The following is a 23,841-nucleotide window of genomic DNA, read 5'->3' as shown; positions in this document are numbered from 1 at the left end:
AATAGAATCAAGCATTCTGCAGTTTGTAGGAAAAAAACAATATATCAGAAATATATGTGCCAGGTTTACACCACTTACTTTTAAGCACTCATTACTTTGATCAAGAAGGAGGGTGCAAAGTGCTGTTTGGTGGGAAATGTTCGGTATTTTTGTTCCTACAAGTTCATGACCAACATGGATTGTAAAGAATCAATTTGATCAGTGGTTGAGTGCATTACATTGAAAAGTGTTCCTTTTATTTTATATTTAAAGTAGAATTATCACCTTTCTGACAACCTCAACAAAAACTGAAAATGTATAAGCTTCGTAAATACAGAATTAGACTTGTTGGGCCTCATACTCCATGAGACAAAGGCTGGCCCGCATGTAAGTTCCAAAGCCTGATACCAGGAGAGGGCGCCCAAAACAAAGGGAGACAAAGAGAGTTCATTTCGGACTCCATATCCAAACATGCAGTGTTCAGTTCACACCTAGGTGCTAAACCGGAAATGGTCCCAACAATCAGTCTCTCACTGGCAGAGAGGAAGTCATGGTGACACAGCCGTGACATCGCCGCCCCTTTAAAAACTGAAGACACCCAGAAAAACATGCTTTCCATTGTGAACTGAGCTGAGGGGAAGTTCTGTCCCTCTGTGAGCCAGCTTCACTAAAGGAGGTAACACCATGCATGTGTTTTTCTCACATCGACTGGAAGACTCTCCCCCCGCCGGATGAGACGAGACTTCGCCCGTGTTCACCCAAACACCATCCCTGGATCAAAGAGAGACCGCTGCTGCATCCAGCGCTCTCACCGCCTGCAGAAGGAAGAAACGGATTTTCTTCACAAAGATGTGGATAACTTCTCTGCCTTCTTCTTCTCTTCTTCAACGGAGTCGACTCTGCTGTTTTCTCCTCCACGCCGCCAAGAATCAGCTCCTGTGAAACCCCGCCGACAGCGCGAGGACAGCCCCGTCAGCATCCGAGCCAAGGAACCAAGCCGGACCGAAAGATGGACTTAACACACAACCTGCTTGCTTTCTGAAGCAACCAAGTAAGAGGTTTAAGTCTTGGCAGAGACTGTTAGTTTGTGTGTTTATTCTCAGCTTCAGTGCCATTGTTCTTTTTAGCTTTTAAGCTTTGTTGTGTGAATTGACGTACCACTGAGTCCATTTGTTCTGCTTTACTTTAAGGAGTATTTGAAGTTTGCTGCCTGTTTAGTTGTGTTCACCACGCTAGACTGTTTTGTGTTTGTCCTGCTCGGGACTACTGCTGTGTTTGTGCCACCGTGAGTGAGAAAGACAACATGCGTTACAGACTGCCGTCCATACGCACGCTCTCTGTAGATAAAGGAACCGCCTCTCTCCCCCTCACGGTCACTTTCCCTCCTCTTTCTTCTCTCGTTTGCGACTAACCCACACACACGCACGCACACATGCACATATACACACACGTCGTTTCTACACATCTGATGGTCAGATAGCATGGGACATGTCCTTCTTTATCCGCCATCAGACACGTGTTTTATACAGAATTGGGTGAGTGCAAGACGCTGACCACCAGGCTGCGCCATCTTGCTATTGTCTAACCAAGACACTGCCGTAACTTCCGCCATTTAGTTCTCACGTGACGTGACTTCCTCCCGTAGTCACATCCATGTCTAAATCCTTGACGTCATCAGGTCAGATAACGTCGCCATCTTGACACATACACACATACGCATTCACCTGCATGTGTTCAAGACTGTGCATAGCTTTGAGTTTGCTTAGGTAGAATTAGATTTTAGGACAGCGGTATATTGAATGAAGCATTTGTTAACTTTGTTAATTCTGCTAAGTTTAATAAACGCTTTTATATCTTTAAAGAGAAGTCTTTTGTTATTATTGTATTTTATATATTGAGTTAATCAGAGCTCAAATTCATACCTTCTGTGTTCACCTGTATAATTAATAATTATCTCTGATAACTATTAATTATTGCTAATAAGCGACCATGCTCCTCACAGATCAGACAGTTGTGTCCCCCACCTGTGGGGTTCTTTAACAGTTGGTGCCCAAATTATTAATTATAATACTCTCTTGATTTCATAATTCATGATTATCTATGATAATTATGACCTTTGTTATTGAACATTTTAATACCTTCTAAGGCCTTTTTGAGGGAGCTGAATTCTGTGCTTTTGCTGTGACTTTTCCTAAGTACTATTAATAGCAAGTAAAACATCTATTACAAGAAATTGGTTTAAAAAATAATTTTTATTTTTATCATTTTGGGGAATTTTATGTCTTTATTAGTAACAGTGGAGAAAGAGAGAAGGGGAAAGAAATCCACTAAAGGCAATTCATGGTAATGTAATGTACTGACAGTTTGGTGATGAAATGGAAACTCTAAGATGCTTCTCATGAGAGGAAGACTCATTTGGGAAGTGTAAACATTTGGCAGCCAAAATATGCATCTTTTTAATTCACATCTATAGACATTAAAAGCCTGTTTTCCATGCATAATGGCACATTTTATTTGGAATCACACAGTCACATTTCTTATAAATATTGCTGTACAAACAAATAGGGCTGTAATACTAAAAAAAAGTTAGAATAAGTCAGTTTATTAATCATGAGGAGTAATACTCCTACGACTGTGAAAATAATTGTTTCTAGCTCTGGAGGAGCTTTGTCATGTCTGAGAAAATAACCCTGATGGGGTCATAATGATGTCATCAGGGTTATCTCAGCTTGGGCTTAGACGACATATCTAAAACTTAAAGCCTGTGTTATGGAGGAATAAAAGAAAATATGGGTATTATAATTTGTTTTTTGAGCTTGACCCAAAATCGCCAGGCCTCTGCTGTTTCATTAATGATCAATGAAGCACAATACTGATATGTTGGATAAATATTAAAGGCTGTGTTCAATTAGATCTGGCTACATGCAACAGTATTGTCATTACTGCCAAACTGGGATTGAAACAAGCCTGTTCAGGGGTGGTTTACTATTCAAGATCAACAACTTACTGTGGGCTTTTTTTAAATACCGCTTCTTTCACACCACTTAGAAATGCAACTGAAACTTACAGAGAATATCGACCACATGATTCATCAAAGCCACAGATATGCGTTCCTTGCCCCTCTTATTTATGCACATGTAAATGGTAAATGGACTGTACTTTTATAGCGCCTTTCTAGTCTTCCGACCACTCAAAGCGCTTTTTACACTACGAATCACATTCACCCATTCACACACATTCATACGCTGAATGGGTACAGGGGCTACCATGCAAGGTCCCAACCTGCCCATCAGAGGAAGCTAACCATTCACACACATTCATACACTGATGGCACAGCCATCAGGAGCAATTTGGGGTTAAGTGTCTTGCCCAAGGACACATCGTTATGTGGACTGGAGGAGCCAGGAATCGAACCGCCGATCTTCCGATTAGTGGACGACTCGCTCTACCTCCTGAGCCACAGCCACCCACATAAAAGAAATCATTAGACTAATTCTATTTAATGAATTAATTATTAACTCATTCAGTATGTGTGAATAAGGAAACAATTTCAAACATACCTTATAATGGATCCAATATTGGGATAAAACTTGGCCATCAGGACACCAGTTCCAACAATTAAGATGTTCAGCACCAGGACGTGGAAGAAACTAAAGAAAAATGAAAATGTATGACATGCTAAGAGCTGCAGACTTACTTACTTACTTACAGAAGAATCTGTTTATAATCTTTTGAAATCCTCATTCTGAATTCCAACAAACTGCAAGTTTACAGTTTTTTGTCATCAATGTTTAGCCATCATGATTAGGGTTGTCATGATATTAAATGTTCACTATACAAGTATTTCTGCACAAATATTAGAATAACAAATATGTGAAAATAAATCTGGACAAATTGACCAAAGTTAATTCCAAATTGTAAAAAACTAAAATTAAAGCTGCAAGCAGCAATGATCAGGCCCTCGCATCTTTGTCAGGATGCGCTGCAGTCAAAGTGCTGTTATTACGGGATAACATGATGCAGCATTTACTAGAGGGCAATAGACACGGATATACATTTTCCTGAATCTTAGAAATTGCATTTAGGAGATAACTATCATTCCCTTTGTTCACTATGTGGTGCTAAAAAACAAACAATAAATGTACATTATTAGGCCTTTTCCATACATGTGCTGGCTTGGCTTGGCTCGGTTTGACTCGGCATGCCAGTCTAGAACAGCTAACATTTCCATCTCCAATAAATTAGGGCTACCCTCTTGAAGGTGTATCTTTTAACTGATGATGTGCTTGTTTTGAGTCAAAAAGCAGTGAGTTCTATAAATCATGGCTGTGACTAATGGTCAAAGTCACAGCTGTAAAGAGGTTGATGGACAAATTTAATTTCCCATAAATTCCTCACAAAGAGTCCCCAGTTATTTTGTTATTTAAACCTTTTAATATGCAGCAGCAGCATCAGGAAATGTTTTCATCTGCAGTAACTTAATATGGCTCTGATACGGCTGAAAGTGATCAGGAAACAAGAAAGGAGATTTCTGAGAGTACAAACAGGAACATGGGAGAAAAACTAATCTTCAAACTATAGAGATTCAGTTACAAGCTACAAAAGTACTGAGAGCTGAACACACAGGCTTTTAAGAACATCTTTCTCTCTGGTTTCACAACACATCTTGTTTGAGGGGGAGAAGCGGGTAGAAGGGGGGTCGTCAAGGGTTGGCCACAGACGGCGAGACGTTATTGCTACCCGACTTGACTTGAAATTTTCTAGGTGGCGCCCTCGAGCCATTTTGCCAAACTCAAGCCTAAGACCCATACCAGATATCATGTTTCGCTACTTCTGACACGTATTGTTTGTCATGAAACAGCTTCCTGTTTCATGACAAACAATACATCACCATGGCAACAGCTTTTGATGAAAACTCAAAAGCTTCAGTATTTAGCATCATCAAGGTCTTACAACTTAGCTGACCAAATTTTAGGTGGATCTGGTTAAGCTGATAAGAGTAGTTATTAAAAGAATGGGGCTGACGACTTTCTGTTACCAGTAGGTGGTGCTGTGACTATGAGTCAATATTGGCCTGTACATGCCTTCAGACTTCAGTCGAAACATCGAAATTCGCTGTGTCGCCACAACAGTGTTCCATGAAAAAAAGATTCACTATATATGTCAATTTTAAAAGAAGGGCTTCAAATTTGAAATTTTCTAGGGGGGCACCCTCAAGCCATTTTGCCACACTCATGGCCAAGCCATAAAATATAAAAATTTTTCACGACTTCTGACATGTGTCCATAAGTTTCACAAGTTTTCAAGCATGTTTAGCTCCTCAAAAATGCATTTCTTTTGGAAGAATATTAATAGAGAATAATAATTCGTTCAGATACAATAGGGCCTTTGCATCATTCGGTGCTCGGGCCCTAATAATTGCATTCATCCTCTTTACTCTTAATGATATTAATTATAACAGATTCAGCCATTTGTTTTTATGTATCACATAATGAATATAATGGAGCCTGTGTCATCTGTGTGTAATGAGGGTGTGACCAATATATCAGACAATATTAGTTTATCACAGATACATCCATATTGGTGTGCATGTCAGCTGATAAGTAACAATAAATCAGTGGAGAAATGTCCATCAGAGAGCACTGACAGGTTTATTTTGACACTGTCAAATGTTCACTACATATCTTGGTCACTATTCTTTAATATTTATGGATGCTTATCAAAAAAGTTTTATGATGTTTTAAAAAAATGACTGAAATGAGCTGATGGTGAAGACAACTTACTGAGAAGTACAGCTCAGAGGAAGAACACCACACAAGAAAAATTCTGAGTGTAGTATAGTCAATTATAAAACATAAAATAAAATAATTAAACTCAGCTGTCTGGAGCAGGTCATCCTAAAAACCCCAGGCTCCAGATGTACTAATGTGTGTGAAATGCATTGCACCCCAAAAACATGCGGTATATGTATCAAACTGACAATACAAGCTGGAATCTCAATTTTTGTAAGATGCACTTCTTTCGTAATTACATATGTATCTGAGGGAGGAGACATGATAAGTCAGAGTGATTGCACATTCCACTAGATTAAGTAAACTTAACACAAACTTCAGTTTTGTGTGGAAAATTTCTTTCATGTAAATCTTTCAGTAAATCTTTGGAGGGTCCAGTCATGCACTGGGACACAGCTAGTGTCAGAATGAATAATGTGATAAGTTAAATGCAGTGGTAATGAGCTTCGGTCTTTCAGTAATAGTACTACAGTATACACTTGTAATATTTCACAATACTTTTCAAAAAATATTTCTGTCCATTAAAGTTAACATACATTGCGGTAAACATTAAGAAACAATCAGGCTGGTATGCAGGTCTGCTTCCAAAGAAATAACAAGACAAGAACTTACCTGGGGTAATGATTGCCAAAGATCTGGCCCATCACCTGGACCCGGACCAAGTATCCCAGCAAGGGATAGACTGTGATCATCTGGAACAACAGGAAGGTCCGTGCCACAAACACCATCACATCACTGCTGGGGAAGTTATCTAAGAAGTTCTGTAGGACAGAAGACAGCAGTGGAAGGTTTGCAATGTGGGATTTGTTTAAAAAATCTGTAAGGAAGTTACAGTTACTGAAGATTTTGACCTCTTTAATCAACCGCAAAGCCTTTTGTCTAGCAGTTTGTAGTTGTTCTAAGATCCTGATTTATATAACATTTGTATTAAAAAAATGTATAAAATTTCCACCATCTATAGACTTTGAAAAGTTGCAAAATGTGAATTTTAAATCTTCCTGCTCTTACGCTGTTTACTCAGACATTTTCCTTGCTAAACAAGGTTACATTATCATAATTGACAATTAAGTTGCAATAAAGTAAATTTCATCCATTTGTAATTAAATGTAAAATTCTGGCATGTGTGAGCTTTTTATATACACTTCCACTTTATTAGGAACACCATACTGGGTAGGACCCCTTTGCTCTCAAAACAGCCTCAATTCTTCATGGCATGGATTCCACAAGATGTTGAAAACATTCCATTGATATTCTGGTCTACGTTGACAAGAAAACATTCCCCACACCATTACACCACCACTAGCCTGTACTGTTGACACAAGGCAGGTTGGGTCCATGGATTCATGCTGTTGATGCCAAATTCTGACCATCTGTGCGCCTCAGCAGAAATGTAGATTCATCAGACCAGGCTATGTCTTTAACCTCTTCACTCCTGCCCCCCTACCATAGACCCATTTTTGTGGGGAACAGGGGATGTTTAGGTAGAGATAGCAAGTCAACAGTATATGTCACTTTGAAAGGTATACATCATCTGAAAGCTGGGAACTTGAAGATTCATTTGAGATGCAGTTCAGCACTGTGTGTCAAGTTTTTTTTAGTCATAAATCTGTAATAAACATTGTGTTTTGGTTAGGCGCCTATTCAAATTTTGAAAGCGTAGAGTGTATAACAGCTTAAAATAGGGCTGGGCGATATGACCAAAATTTCATATCCCGATATAGGTAATTTCATATGCCGATAGCGATACCCATCCCGATATAGCACATTTTAATTCAATTAATAAATAGTTGGTCCATCCCCTCCGTCTCTCCCCGTTGGCATAAAGCCGCCTCCGTGTGTGCTTTTACATAGCATGCAGGTGTTCCGGATTCAGAGGCGTGACAGAGATCAGACAGATTAGAGCTGTAAACTCTGCCATGAGGGAGGACAAAGACGTTACTAAAATGAGGGGAGGACATTTCTCTTCGTTTGATAACATTAAAAGTTAAGTTAGACTTTTCTGTTAGCTTCCAGACTTTGAAAAAGACGAGAGAAAAAAAGAGAGAGAGAGAGCTGCTAGCACCAGAGAGAGAGAGAGCAGCTGTAGTCCAGTGAGCTAGAGTGAATAAAGAGAGGGAGTGCTGATAGTGAGGAAGATAGTGAATCAGATCGATAAAACATTATTTTCTGATTGTTTCACAGCGGTTACGTTCTAAAGCACAAACACGCCCACACCCCCCCACACCTCTGCTCAATACTACGGATGTACGCTGCACTGCCTGGTTTGGTCCGAGTACAGGCTAAGGGGCTATAGTGAGCAGAGGAGAGTAGCGCGACCATAAATGACAGCAAAACACAGCAGAGACTCTCACACTGAGCTGAAACTGAAAGAGTGCACATAAATTTGGTAAATAACATAAATAAAGACAGTCTTTACTGTGTTTTGCATTCATTTATAGTCACTGTCTTGCTGCTTCTCTGCTCTCTCTCACTGCTGCGGGGCTAAGCCCTCCGTGTGTGTGCAGCACAGCAGAGACATACAGTGGTGGAGAGTTGACAACTATACTCGTTATGTTACTGTAAGTGCAATAAAAGCTTCGCGAGTAAAAAGCCAAGAAGAATAATTTATCAATGTAATCCATGCAAAAGATGGACAGACTCCAAATGACGAAAAATACTGATAGACATTTTTCTCTCGTCACACGATATATATCGTCATATTGCACAGCCCTAGCTTAGAACATTATGATGGAAGTATATGATGGCCTTTCACATGCTCAATTATGTCTCATTTCTGTTCTGAAAATTGCTCAGAAACCCCCTTATCGTCAGTATACCGAGGAAAGCCATATATCCTCTGAATGACCTAGGTCTCTAGTTTGTGGTTGTAAAGTTTCATGAGGCCATGTCCTAGAGGTCACAATAGCTCATTGTATACAGTAAGTTCAAGTTTCAAAAAATGGTGTCAATACAATGAAATGACTACTATGGGGACTAATATCATCACACATGAATACAGTTGAGCTCATTGAATCCACAAGAGTCTCAGCTTTCCAGTCATACCAAATTTCAAGATGGCAGAAAAGGCAAAAATAACACATTTATACTGCATGCAAAAAACTGCATGGTTTTTGCCCAAAACTGCATGGAATTAGCAAAAAGTGGGTATGTCTGTGAAGGGGAGACTCACAGGTACCCATAGAACCAATATTTTCATTGAGATATCTTGTAGTGAGAGGTCAAGGGACCCCTTTCAAAATGGCCATGCCAATTTTTAGCCCCCTTACCAACAAGCTAGCATGACATGGTTGGTACCAAGGGATTCCTTAGGTCTAGTTTCATGTGATACCAGTATCTTCACAGCTATGTGCCATCACGTTCCAGCAAAATCCTGGTTTACAGCTAAACTAAGCGTTTAGGAGTGGGCACTACGGACAGACTTAAAGAGTCTAAATACAGGTTTAGCAAGGCGGTGAGAGATGCTTAACAACTATAATCTGAGAATCTTCAACAGCTGTTCTCAGAAAACAACTCGACCTCTGTCTGGAAGGGTCTCAGGCCCTGTTTACATCCGGCATTAACATGTGTCTTGGCTGATTTGATCACATGGACAGCTCTAAGTGCATCTGTTCACACCTGGCATTAGAATGCGTCTCCACATGCATCTTGAGTGACCACTTGTGATCGGATTTCACTTCCCCAATCGATAGGCAAATAAACATGTACATCATTTTCACTTGCAAAGACCAAATGCATTGTTGTTTTTAACCGGCAGGAGGACTGGGGGTCCATGTACCCTCCGCCCAAAGCTCTGCTCAACTTGTTTGATAACAGGAGAAACAAATATACAATGCATTGTGTGCCCCCTCATGAAAAGCAAATGCCTGTCCTATTTATTTGCTCTAGCACCGGGTCTGAAGATATGTATAAAAAATATAGAGTTATATGCAGTAGGGCTGTAGTCTCCTGGTCGACTAGTTAGTCGATATGCTCTCGTCCGACCAAATTCTCATTGGTTGAATAATTGCTGTGTTACGTTCATGAGGAGAAAAGTGCTACATCAATAGCCTTCCAGGATTAATCCATTATTTCCTGCGTTGGGAGGGACAGACTAACAAATTACCTATGAATTACCTGTGTAGTCAAAACATCCCTGTTGTTTTCACAACTTTGGACTCACCAAACCTAATGGAGACTGCTAGATCCGACTGTACTCTGTACGTTTACTTTTACATTTACTGAACGTATTGAAAGTTTACCAAATCAGTGTTTCTCCTATAAGAATCCCCGCCAGGCTAAAAAAAAATTTTGATGCCAAAAACTCAAGCCAATTATCCATTCATTCGGATATTCAAAAGCCTCTGTTCAGCACTGTTACGCTGTATATTTTACAGTCTATGGTTCCAATACGTGAGTCAACCTCTGTGCTATTACCTGGGAAACTATTGGTAGCGTAGCTCTGTTTAGGAATAGGGCATTGTGTAACATGCATGCGTAGTGGGTGGGAAAGAGCGAATGGCAGAAAAGTGATGGTGAATGCAAGCAGAGCAGATGAAAAAGTTAGCAGTAAGTTGTCAGTCTGGCAGTAAATGTACAGTACAGACTACAGTATAACAGTTAATAAATGCTGCAGTTTCTCAAGACCAAGAAAAGTAATGTCTGTTGTTTCCCCAACTGCTGGAAGAGTGAAGGGGGTTAGCTCCAAAGTTAGCAACAATGGGTTAGCCTAGTCTGAAGACCCTAAACAGAGAAATAGAGAATGGAGAAATGTGTGGCTACTTTCACTCTGTCCCGTAACATCCAACAATTTCTAACAACTTGACAGGACAGAGGAAACTATCAAGGGGAACAGAATTAAACATTTAGCTTCTGAATTTTTTTTAGACAGATGAGAAAAACAAGTTATTTTCTGGTTGTGGTCTATTCCAACTGCCGATTTGAAGATGAAAACAGGTTAGGGGAATGGGAAAAAAGGTGAAGTGGAATTTGTCTTTTTTTAAAAATTGAAATGAAAAACGGAAAAACAAAATAATTAATTTGTTTATCCTGTTATCAAACATGTTGAACACAACGTTGGATGGAGGGTACACGGAGGCAGCAATGCACTTCCCGTGCCTAGTCTGCCAGAAAATAGAGGACATTAGTTGAGTAGGCGGTCCTTCAGTGTAGCCCCGGACACACTTGAGTTAACACTGCTAACAGAATGTGGCCACACGCAGCCCAGACCACCTCCGAACGTGGTCTGAGTGATCAGATCTCAGTGTTTCCTCAATGTGTCTTTTCACACCTGTACTTAGAGCTGTCCACTTGTGATCAGATCACCCAAAAGACGCATGTTGATGCCAGGTGTAAACAGGGCCACAGACAGATTACCAACTACAAGCTGAAAGCCCCCCACTTCACTAATGACTTGCATCTGGCCAATGGCATGAATGAGTTCTACTGTTGATTTGAAAGACAATGGGAAAGTCCTGACAGTCCCCTGTGACTCCATCAACCAGCTCTGGCGCTGTGGCTCAGGAGGTAGCGCGGGTCATCCACTAATTGGTGGATCGGCGGTTCGATTCCCGGCTCCTCCAGTCTGCATGTCGAAGTGTCCTTGGGCAAGACAATGAACTGCAAATTGCTGTGCCATCAGGGTATGAATGATGGGCAGGTTGGGACCTTGCATGGTAGCCCTTGTACCTTTTAAGGGTGTGAATGTGACATGTAGTGTGAAAGTTCTTTGAGTGGTCGGAAGACTAGAAAGGCACTATACAAATAAAGTCCATTTACCCCCTCCCCCACCTCAGCAGGGGCCTGGGCCTCTCCACAACTGCCCACCTCTCTCTTATAATTCCTACCCATTGTTCTATAGTAAGGGGTTCAGTCTTATACCGATTTCATGTTATAGCCTTATTGCTTGTGATCAATAATATCTTGGTTGAATACCTGTGACACAATCATTTATATTTTCAAGGTACATAACTTGGCATTCCTTAGGTATTGCAGATCCCAGATTGTCTTTAATTTTAACATGCACATTTTCCCAAAATGAGTGTAATTTGTGGCATTCCCAAAAAACGTGTGTGTGGTATGCCTCTCTATTCCCACATATCCACCAACATGACTATTCGCAACCAGTTTGTTCACTCTTTATTTTAGGTGTAATGAAGTAGCTGGTTAGATTTTTCCATCCAAACACCCTCCATATTCTTGAATTTGTAGTGGTGTGTTGTGTTTTGCACATACAGAGCCATTCTTCCATTGTAATTTTAATGTTTTTTCCCTCTCCCATTTAGCCTTAATGTACATTGCAGAGAAAGCCTTACAGTCTCTTAGATTTTGGTATAGCGCGGAGATTGCTTTGAATCTTGTCCCACTGTATGTCTGTATCATTACATAAAGTACACCATTTAAGGTTTTTGGGTTATGTATTTCTTTTATAAAGCAATGCCTCAAGTGTAAATATCTAAAAACAAGTCCTTGTTTTCTAATCCATATCTCTCTTTAAACTCCTAAAAACTCAAATATCCATTCTTGGTTATTGTGCACATTGCTGTGATCCCTTTTCTCTCTCAATATCTGAAGATCACTCAAACCAGCTCAACAGTCTCACTTCACTTTCTAATATGTACCGTTTAATTAGATCAAAGTGAGTATTCAGTGTGTGGGAATTTATTACGCCTACTTAATCTTGTAATGCCTTTACTAGTTTGATATTACCAATTAGGGATTGGACTGGAATGTCTCCTACAGTCATCTCAATATCTTTCCATTTTGCACTATAGTCTTTGTCACACCACTTGATTACTAGTCCGAGTTGTGATGCATGATAATAATCTTACAAAATTTGTAAGTGCCATACCTCAAAAGTTGGGAGATTCAGCAGCCACTCATTTCTCCGTTCTCTATTTCTCTGCTTAGCGTCTTCAGGTTGGGCTAACCCATTGTTGCTAACTTTGGAGCTAACCCCCTTCACTTTTCCAGCACTTAGGGAAACAACAGATGCGACTTCTCTTGGTCTTCACAAGCTGCAGCTTTTATTAACTGACGTACCGTAGCCTGTACTGTACATTTACTGCCAGACTGACAACTTACTGCCAACCTTTTCCTCTGCTCTGCTCACATTCACCATCACTCTCCCTCGCTCAACCACTCACTCACCCGTTACGCACACATATCACACACTGCCTTACTCCTTAAAAGGAGCTATGCTAGCAAGAGTTTCCTTAGCAACGACACAGAGGTTAGCTCACGTTTTGGAACAGGGCTGCACAGAGGCTCTCAAACACTATTGATTTCTGAATGGATGGGTATTTGGTGTTATTATTTGCATTAAAAAAATATATTTTTGGCCTGGTGTGGTTTCTCATTTTCGTCTGTACAATTATATGGGAAACACTACCACCCCTTTCTTTGGACAGTTGTGATGTACAGTATTTTCTTCACTCTGCACTCTATCTTGACCGATAACTCACGCCACAAGAACAGTTTCTCCCCAACTGCAGCCAGCCTTATCAACAAGGCCCAGGACCCCCACTGACATGGGCTCTACCTCACTCATAGACACTACACATTATATTAGTGTGAAATCTATCATCTTAGGCTGTATTCAGACCAAATCAGGCAGCGCAGCATACAGTAGCAGGGTTGAGCAGAAGTGTGTGGACGTGTTTATTTGTGTTCTAGAACGAAACCGCTGTAAAACAATCAGAAAATGTTTTATTGATCTGATTCACTGGCTTTCTCACTACCAGCGCCCCCTCTCTTCATTCACTCTCTAGCTCACTTGACCACAGCTGCTCTCTCTCTCTCTGTCTGTCTGGCGCCCTCAGCTCTCTTTCTCTCTTTTTCTCTTGTCTTTTTTAAACAGAGTAAAGAAGCCAACTGCAAAGCCTAACTTTACTTTTAACATTATCACATGAAGAGAAATGTCCTCCCCTCCTCCTAGTAAAATCTTTCTACTCCCTCATGGTAGAATTTACAGCTCTGATCACTCTGATCTCAGGCTGTGACTGGCCACCACAGCCTTCAGCTGCAGTGATGTCAGGTTGCGTTTCTACAAAAGTTGACACAACTTTCCGGCCACAGGCCAGTGTGGCGTCACTGCAGCCAAAATGTCCGCATCCAAAATGCATTACCCCTACTCAAATGAATGGGAGGACTGGTGTTTTCACCATGCTGCCTAATTTGGTCTGAATACAGTCTTATGTTGCACATCTGTGAACTCTTTACATCTTTTTGTCTTTTTGTCTAACTTTTTGTATTCTTTGTATTATTACACTTACACATTACATACCATTTATACTGTGAACATTTGCACATTCCCAGTCAATATCTTCTACATTTTTTAAACTCAACAGCTCTCTTTACATTCATGTATTTTTATTTATTCTTTATTGTAAACTTTTATTTATATATTTATACCACCTGTCTTTTTCTCACTGTGAATAGATTAGTGCTATGTGTTATGACAAAAATCTCATATCCTGATATAACTGATTTCATGTCATAATAATGATACATATCACAATATGGCACATTTTCTGTAAATTCAATAATTCAGTGAATAAATAGTTTCTGGTTCATCCGTCTGGCACCAAAAATCATGCCATGGTCAATGTCACTGAGATCACATTTCCCCATTCGGATGTTTGATGTGAACATTAACTGAAGCTCCTGATCCGTATCTGCATGATTTTATGCATTGCACTGCTGCCACATGATTGACTGATTGGATAACTGCATGAATAAGCAGGTGTTCCTAATTAAGAGTGTGTGAGTGGGTGTATATTCTATAAAGGTATTTGATTCTGATATGAAGTAAACCAATGTGTTGTCATATTTTATTTCTTAACCACTACTTCTGTCAAGGCTGATAATCAAACTAGTTGCTGAGGTCTTCAATCAGCATTTGGATCCAAATCTGCATTCAAAGACATGTCTGGTAATATTATGGCTTTCTTTGTGTAAGGATGAACTGTGCAAAATGTCAAGTGAGTCAGTCTTATGGCCATTAAGTTATGGCCCTTTAAATCTACCACATTGCTAGAGTGTCTGTATGAAAATTGTTGTCAAATTTTGTTGGACTGCTTATGCATGTGTTAGATTTGGTTGCAGTGCACAATACCTTCAAAAGTTATGGCAGTTTCTGTCAAATAAATCACAGCCAAAAGCTACTTTAGGAAAACTGTACACAACAGCAAAAAACATTTTTCAGGCACAACTAAATGTGTTATACATTACACTTTTGGTGAACATTGATTGAAAGGAGAAGCAAAAATACTGTTTTAATGTTGCAAAGTTATTATTAACAGTAGTTATTCAAGTTTATATGGCAAAAAATGATACGAAAACTGAAGTAAATCTTACTGGTTCAATGCAGTCTTTTACGAGAGGAGGTGAAGGAAAGGCAGCAAAGATCAACGCTCCCACATACAGATAGGTCAGCCCTACCAGAAGATAAGCCACGGACAGGTCCCGCACCTGAAAACACCAAAACACATTCACCTTAAACTCAGCATCACCTTACTTATTGTGTTTTTCACATAAACCGTGATAAGGAAAAAAAAAGGGGTTTGTCCTGACTAAATTGACTTTATATTTAAAGACTCTTTCCTTCCCATTTCTGAGGTGGACACTAAAGGCACTGCCATCACTTGCAATGTTGAATTGTGTTATCTGAACTAAGTCAGCAGACACAAGATCAGTGCAGTTGAATGCATGTTTGCAGTGTGTGAAGTTCTGCAGGAGCATGGGTAAGTAAGGCTTACATTGTTCTCTTGGTGCATGTTGCTCTTCATTAATGTGATGATGCAGTTGTGAATGAAGAAGGCCAGAGTGAGAACACCAGTCAGCTGAGGGAAAAGCAGTCTGAACTCTGGAAGAACACAGGGTAGGACAGAAATTATGCATTTTCTACTGTATGTGAATAAAAAAAAACATCTAAATCCTCACTAGTGCTCCCTAGTGGCTGCAATGTTCATTACTACACCCAAAACGTGAACGGTTCATTGAGTGGGGAGCATCAGTGGACAGAGAAAATTTGTCAGTCTGCTGAAATGATTATGACATTTATTTTGTAAAAGAGAAGAGAGAGAGAGAATTTGGCAAGATGGTGGAGCTAGAGCAAATTGAAAGAACCAACCAAAGGACTGACCACTGTCACCATTGCCACAAACGTTTATAATCACTTTGAGTTTCACTATGAATGAAAAGTGTGGTACAAATGAAATGTATTACTATTATTAATATTTATTTAAGTTCTGCAAAAAAATAATGCGTTAGTTTTTAAATTAATTAGAAATATTTGACATGTTAAAAAAAATGAACACTATTAACGCATTACTGTCTTTCAGAGGCTGTAGTGGGCTCAGTTTTAAAGCTAGGTACTGGTATCATATGAAACGATGACCTAAGGCATCCATTGGTACCAACTATGTCATAGTAAAACGGGTAAAAGGGGTCCCTTGGAACTCTCTCTTGGGCATGGGTGTGGCACAGTAGTTCAAGGGTGCCCCCTAAAAAATTTCAAAAGTCAAAGCCCCCACCTTTAATTTTGATGCAGATTTATGACATTTGGTAGGCAGCAGTTTTGAATAAATTGTGTATTTTCTTCGCAAAATGAAGCCACTGACAGGCGTTGTATTTTAATTAACTCCTAGAAATTTAACCCAAGCAACTTCAAATTTGGTAGGTTACATCTAAAGATGTATATCTAAAGATATAAGTTTTTTTATATTTCATGGATCACCCTTGGTGTGGCTGGCGGTGAATTTTGCCAAAAACATGTTTGGGGCATTAAACAGGAAGTTGTTGTAACTCCACTTTACTTTGTCGAATCGGCCCCAAATTTCTCATGTTTTATAAGAGTCCAGGCCGGAACACATCTACATATCAATATTGAGTCATAATCATAGCATCACCTACTGGCAAGAGGAAATTAGCCTTATGTGACAAACATCATCCGATTTACATGAAATTTACATGGTGTGGTCTACACACAATATACAGCAAAATGACGTATAAATAATGGATGTTCTCTAGCACCACATAGTGGACTCAAGAAGTGATAGTTATCTCATACATGCAATGTCCAGTATTCGTCAAGGTATCGCTACAATAATAATTCCCTTATGTAGTGTTTCCTACATGCAACAGCAAGTGAGGCCTAAATGACACGTAGTTCATCAAATATATACACATCTTCTAATAAGTCATATCCAGTACCATGTACTGCACACCAAAAATAATATTTTACCCATTCACACAGTGTCCGATAATCCTGACAATTCAGAGCCGTGTCAACAGACCTCCAATAGTGATACCACAGTTCATTGCTGCTTGCAGTTTTAATTAGGGCCCGAGCACCGAATGGTGCAAATGCCCTATTGTATCTGAAGGAATTATTATTAGCCCTCTTGGAGCCATACCCTAAATCCGACAGGAAATCAGCCATTTTGAATTTAATTTGCAATTTTTGCACATTTTTTGCAATTTCCAGGCGCTGTATTTTAACAAAATCCTCCTGGAGATTTAACCCAACCAACTTCAAATTTGGTCTGTGTCATCTGCAGACCTTCGCAATGCAAAGTTATCAAAATCTTGACATTTCACTGAACGCCCTTGACATGGCGTGCCAGTAAATTTGCATGTTTTGCCAAGAAACTGGAAGTTGTTGTAACTCCACTGGACTTTGTTCAATCTGATTCAAATTTCACATACTTGATAATAGTCCAGGCCTGAACACATATCAATACATATCAATACTACATATCAATATTGCATCATAGTCAGAGCGCCATGTACTGACAACAGGAAGTCAGTGGCCATTGTGGAAAAAAGTTGCTTTGTTGTTCATGAAATTCGGTGGGGTCATTACTCCCATCATTCTGCCCAGAATTTTATTTTATTTTTTTTAATTTTTTGCCTGACAGAGAGTCAGCCATTTTGGATTTTATGCATCAATTTTCATTTTACGAATACATGTTTGACAGCTGGATACACACGTAAGTATTTCGATTTTATATTGCAATTGGGCTTGGGCGTGGCACATCGGCTCTATAGCGCCCACTAATTACTTTTAGCACTTTTGAGGTGCTAGGGGTGCTTGATAAAGTAACAAAAATTTGTAAAAGCATCAGAACTGGCGAAACTTGACAAATGATATGGGTCTTGGGCTTGGATGTGGCAAAATGCTCAAGAGCGCCCCCTAGAAAATTTCAAAGTCAAAGTCCAAAACACATAATGCACAGTGGACATTCATTAGGTTAGTTACACTATAACACTGCAATTTCCTATTGTTAAAGGTTTCACAATGGTATGCCCGAGACACACTCCACCTAAACCTAGCTCTAAAATAATTCTCTGCAAAGACTCAATGAAAACTGGCAATTATACAAAACATATGATGGAAAATATTGTCAGTTGAGCTGAATTGTATCTAAACTTTCGTGCAAGTGGACGTTAACATTCCTGCTTAGATCAGCAGGAAACCAGTGGCCTGCAAAGTGAGATGTGGTCTCTGCACCTGACACAGACACTCTACATCCTTGACCTTTAACCATGAAGTCTTGGAAATGTTAAAAATATCTTATACTGTTCTAAAAATTGTATTGTGCAACACAAACTAGAATTATCCAATAGTTTGCTGATGTTCTGGTCAGTCGATCGTATATGGATTTTGAGATGTAGATGCTTTAAGATGAATGATATAAAAGTGGAGAGAGGTCTCAAGGCTTTTTTCCTTTTTGTTTTTTTCATCTTGGAGTGCTTTCAAACCTCCAACACCTATTTGCACCCACACATTTTCGGTGTGACCTGGCTGTCAGGCATTCCTGACTAAATAGGCCCGTTACAGAGTGGTTCAACGACAGCAGGTGATTATATAAGCCAAGCTGAATATTGGTTCCCTAAGCAGGCTAAGGTGGTCTCGCATGTAGAATTTGGGAACCCATTCGATACCTAGGTCAGAGGAAGAGGACAGCTGTCTGCCGGTGCCTTATCTACATCAGCAGGGGGTATCAGTTATATAAGGCAGAAACCATTACACTATGAAATGGCCTTGTTATTGTGTAACTGATTATTCTAATTATATTATCAATAAAATGTATGTTATATTACATAGTAGGGTTAAAAGATAAATTTGAATTTATGTTGATAAATCAGATTCCAGGTCAACAAAGTAATAACACCATTTGGTTTAGTGATTGTTTGTGAAGAATGCAAATGACAGGCATAACTCAATAACCTGCTTCATCATACTAATTAGTTAGTAGGCAGCTAGTTGTAAGCTACTTGATGCCAAATGTAATTTTGCACCAGAGTTGGTCTTTTTATCCAGATATCTGTGGTGGTATCAAGTCATGACTTCCTAAATTAAACATAGCACAAAAAGTAAGGAAATTTGTGTTTGGTAGATTATTTCTTTGTTGTAACAATGCTTCTTGGCAATAAATACTGTTGGAAAGCCTGTTCAGTTCCCTTTTAAATGGTGCCATATTTGTAAGGAACATGCATTTGTGGGATGAGCAGCAGAGCTGAGTATGTGGGTTGTACTGTATAACTGGACTATAGCATGCTTAAGTATGTCTTTCAGGTTCATCTGAGTCACTGAGGAAAGAAACTTGAAGAGGCATTCAAATGTGCAATAGGTTTACCTGGAACATAGAACTGGGTTGTGTCAAACCAGTGGAACTCTAGGTGGAAGCCAAGGCGGACAGCTTTAATAGTCACCAGAACAATCAGGTAGACCACTGAGATGGTGCCTGGACAGGAAGGAATGAGACAACACTGGATGGATGAATGATGCAGCACGCCACATATTCAGAAGGAAAACCCCACCAGCCCAAATATATATATATATATATATATATATATATATATATATATATATACATATATATATATATATATATATATATACACATATACATATACATATATATATATACATATATACATATATACATATATATGTTTACTTTAATACATTTAACTGTCCATTATTTTACATCCTTCTCTAAACTAAAGTAAGAGCTGCCTGCCAAAAATTAATTAATGCAGATCTAAAGAAGTGCACTGTGATTTTTCAGAACACCAACTGCAAATCCTCCAAGTCATTCCTGATGTTTCCAAATTGAACTGTGAACTATGTTGAGTTTCAAAACACAAAACTCACAACAGTGAGATGGGAAGAAATTCTAGTAGTACGCTGGGCGTTTTCTTTTTTCAAAAAGGCCAATGTGCAAGCCTTCTGAAATCACTACTACCAAATCTTTATATGTTTGTTCTCACTCTGTCTTACCCAAGAAGGTGAACCTTGCGAAGAAGGAGGCTGAGCGGAAGCAGAGCAGGGGCAGCAGTAGAATGATGAGGTAGAGGGGGATGGTGTCAGTTTTGCTCCACCAGTGTCCAAAAGAGATGACATCAGAGGTATCATTTCCGCTGTTGCCAAGGTAAAGTGTGTTGATTGTGTAGTTCCCTCCAGGGTCAATGTTTGGGTATGGACAGATGACTAGTGAAGGAATCATCAAAACATTATCAAATTCAGTTTACTAACTAAAAATTTTTTTTTTCCTGCTTGAGATTTAGGAAACAACTAGTCCATTTTTAAAATATGAAGTATGCAGTCAAGAAATGGGAGCCCAACAAACATACAGGAAAGTGCATTTCCTGACATAATATAAAAAAAAGGTGACATATATCAGCATTCTTCAAAATTTACCTAGTGAATGTGAAAAGATGGTGATGATGACATTATCTTCACTGAAATATATGGCATTTCTGATATTGATACCAGTACAAAAAAATATATCTAAAATATATACTGTCTTATTCTCTGTCATCAATTATGGAATTTCCATTATTAATAACATTTGGAGGGAGATAAAAAAAAACTCTTTTCTTGCCTCATCATAATAAAGAACATCACTTCCCCAAACACAGAAATATGTATTCTTCACATAAAAATCCTATGTAAATAACATTTACAAAAACAGGGTATTCTGGATTTAATTAATTCACTTATCAGCCAGATAAGTATTGGCCGATAAACAAAGGTTTGTCGATCCCTATAAAAACATTCCTAGTTGTCCATTATCACATATGCATAGGCTCCAAAACTAAACAGCAGAATTTTGTTTTCCCGGCGCATACTCTTTTTGTCTTTATTTGCTTAGTATTTAAAGGTTAGCCAAGTCTTCCAAAAGACAAATTAGCAATGAGTAAAGGACCTTCTACACTGTGATTCTGGCCTGTCCCAGACCAAAGTTGACAGTTGTCAGAAACACATGGCGAAATCTTTGGTCGTCAATCCAAAACAGTGGTAGATCTGTTAGATATGTTCACATTCAATTTAGAGTTTTGCAGACCAAATCTATGGTAATCCACTTTTGATAAGGTTAAATGACACTGATGACATGTCTCTGCTTGCATATTTTTTCTATCTCAGCAGTTAGCACTATGACATTCATCTCAATCTGGCATGCCTCATACTGATATTGTATACTCAATATTTACTCTTTTTAACATTTACGGGATCTTTGATAGTATACATTGTGATGTTTCCATGTTAATACACTCTGCTATACACAGTATAATAGAGTATAATAGATAATATGTGTATAACATATTTGTATCTTGTATGTATTTTATTATGTTTTATGCTCAAGTCTGCATATGTTATGTACTTTTACCAGGTTGAAAGTCAGATTTCTTGGTTGAGGATATGACAATTTGTTAGTGTGTATGACTTACCTTTATCCGTGCCGTTGGTTCCAAACTCTGAATCTGACGTGCTGACATTGTGAGCATAATCTGTTCACAGGAGAGGAAACCATCAGATCAGATCAAAGCAAAACCACCTCTTGCATCAAGACATTTTAGAGGTGTTACGACTAATAATTTACCATCTCTCTGAACAAAATAACCATAATCTATAAGCAGTTGAGACTACTCCTTAAAGGCAACACACACCAGAGATGTGGCTAAGGTAGAGTATCCAGAGAGGGCATGTGTTTTGATGCATGTCAGACACCACTGATATGTGTTACCTTTAAAGTGCTGAGTTGCTTTTGTTTAATCAATCAACCAAATGGAGCAACATAATTATATGATACCTCCTTTCTGGTACTGGCAAGAGCATTGACTTACTGTAGATAAACTGCCCGGTGTTGTAGAGGAAGTTGGACATGAGGACCCAGTAAACCACCATGGCTCCAATAAGTGACACCATGGAGAACACCAAGCTGGACCACTGGCCAAACTTGCCAAAGTAGTACCTACAAACATCAGGAAACTCCCAGTCTGATGTATCCACATAGGCTGACGAGGAAAGAATGGATGAAATGAGCAGTGAGTATTTGGTTCTTTGATGAAAAGTCATGGGTACAAGCATGTGGACATAAAAAAAACTAAGGAAAGTCAACAAAATTTCCAAGGTGAGGAACCTTTGATCACCAAGCTGTTGTTAAATGACCTCTTTAATACATGCAGCTATTTAAATCAGTTCTATTTCAGATATTCTGGCCCAATTTTAGATGAATTAAGCAGCTATGTTGTTGAGTTTTGTTCCTACTGAAACATTCTAAATTTGCTGCAGCTCCGATTTGCACCTCTGGCTGTTGTCTTCGCCATAGCAACAGCCTCCTAATGGATTAATGGATGTAGCATTTTTAGGCTTTTACCATACCAAACTGAAAGAAAATAAAGTTAGTTTTTAATATTTATAACCTTGGCCATTACACAACGCTATTATATCATTAAAATATCAAGGAGATTTTCACGCTTCTCTGCAGAGCAACAATGACATTCATCCGTACAGTTACTAAACTTTACTGCAATGATTAGTTGACTAATCAATAAGTTTACAACTATTAAATTAATTGGCAACTATTTTAATAATGGACTAATCATTTTGAGTATTTTTTTAAGAAGAAAATCCATATTATCTGATTTCAGCTTCTTAAATGTGAATATTTTCTGGTTTCTTTAGTCCTCAATGATAGTAAACTGAATATCTTTGGTTTATGAACTGCTGGCCAGTACAAAGCAAGACATTTACGGATGTCATCTCAGGGTCTGGGAAACAGTGATAGACATTTGTCACCATTTTCTGACATTTTATGGACCAAACAACTAATCAATTAATCGGGAATTGAATCGACAGATTAATCAATAATGAAAATAATCATTAGTTGCAGCCCTAAATTTTACAGTGAGAAAAATGTCTTGCACCTGCAGCTCCTCCCACTTTACAACTCTATTTGTAAAACGCAGCTCACATGTGTTAATTTGTCCACACAATTTATATGTCATGAGAATGGAGGAATATCAAAAGATACAATGATGTCTAATCATAAGAACTGTAATCTCATGCATCTACTTGATGGGGTCAGTGTGCATGCTGCTGTGGAGTATGGGAAATATGCTAAAGTAGCCACTCTTCTGTGGGTAAATGTAGACAACAGACACTAATCCCAAACACCTCTTTGCATAATAATGTCCAACGTCTTGATAATTACCATTGGTAATGTGGAGTAAGATCATTTGTAATCATTATAAAAACAATAAAGCACTCAGCACAGGGTAGACTAATTATGTCCCTAATTAGCCGTTACTTTTAAAGTCATCGTGCTGGGTAGCTTACACAACATCTGCGGAAGAGAAGCTAGAGCAAAGTTCCATAGCAGTGTTATTGTGAAAGGTCATGGGGTTGCCAAAATCCGCAGGTCCCTTCCTATTGGGAAAATAAATACACACTGCAAATATATTATTCTACTAATGGGTGAGGTCATTCCATTTTATTCCCAGTGCAGTTTCTGTTGTTTAAAGAAAAAAAAAACATGCAGTAGTAAGGGGGGTTTGCTGTACTAGCATCCAGAAAATTACACTTAATTCTAGAAAAGTCTTATAACAAGTTGGTTGAAGAGGCCACTCACTGCAAGTTGGATATGGGCTAAATGTCGTACACGATGGAATGGGGCCATATGTTTAGCACCGCTAACCACACAAAAAAAGAGTTTATAAATTCTCATCAATTGACAAAAATAGCAATAATATCTGAGATGCTGATGGCCATTGGCAGTAGACTTGTAAATTAATGTATTAG

At 38.9% G+C, this 23,841-nt stretch overlaps 1 protein-coding gene across 4 annotated transcripts in view; it reads right to left on the bottom strand.

The window, feature by feature from the left end:
* The window catches only part of slc38a9 (solute carrier family 38 member 9), a 46,895-nt gene that overhangs the window by 1,255 nt on the left and 21,799 nt on the right, over positions 1 to 23,841 (bottom strand). For 3 of the 4 annotated variants that reach the window (XM_044333746.1, XM_044333745.1, XM_044333744.1), the window contains 8 exons: positions 21,885 to 22,055; positions 21,489 to 21,548; positions 20,038 to 20,247; positions 19,391 to 19,498; positions 15,506 to 15,612; positions 15,105 to 15,218; positions 6,384 to 6,532; positions 3,540 to 3,629 (listed from right to left, as the gene is read on the bottom strand). In XM_044333746.1, coding sequence (XP_044189681.1) covers positions 3,540 to 3,629; positions 6,384 to 6,532; positions 15,105 to 15,218; positions 15,506 to 15,612; positions 19,391 to 19,498; positions 20,038 to 20,247; positions 21,489 to 21,548; positions 21,885 to 22,055 — 1,009 coding nt within the window. Of the gene's footprint in view, positions 1 to 682; positions 795 to 3,539; positions 3,630 to 6,383; positions 6,533 to 15,104; positions 15,219 to 15,505; positions 15,613 to 19,390; positions 19,499 to 20,037; positions 20,248 to 21,488; positions 21,549 to 21,884; positions 22,056 to 23,841 lie in introns of all 4 variants that reach the window. The other variant, XR_006398828.1, reaches the window with a different exon arrangement.

Source organism: Thunnus albacares, chromosome 18, assembly GCF_914725855.1.
Source record: "Thunnus albacares chromosome 18, fThuAlb1.1, whole genome shotgun sequence".
NCBI lineage: Eukaryota > Metazoa > Chordata > Actinopteri > Scombriformes > Scombridae > Thunnus > Thunnus albacares.
This window is presented reverse-complemented; position numbering and strand designations above follow the sequence as displayed.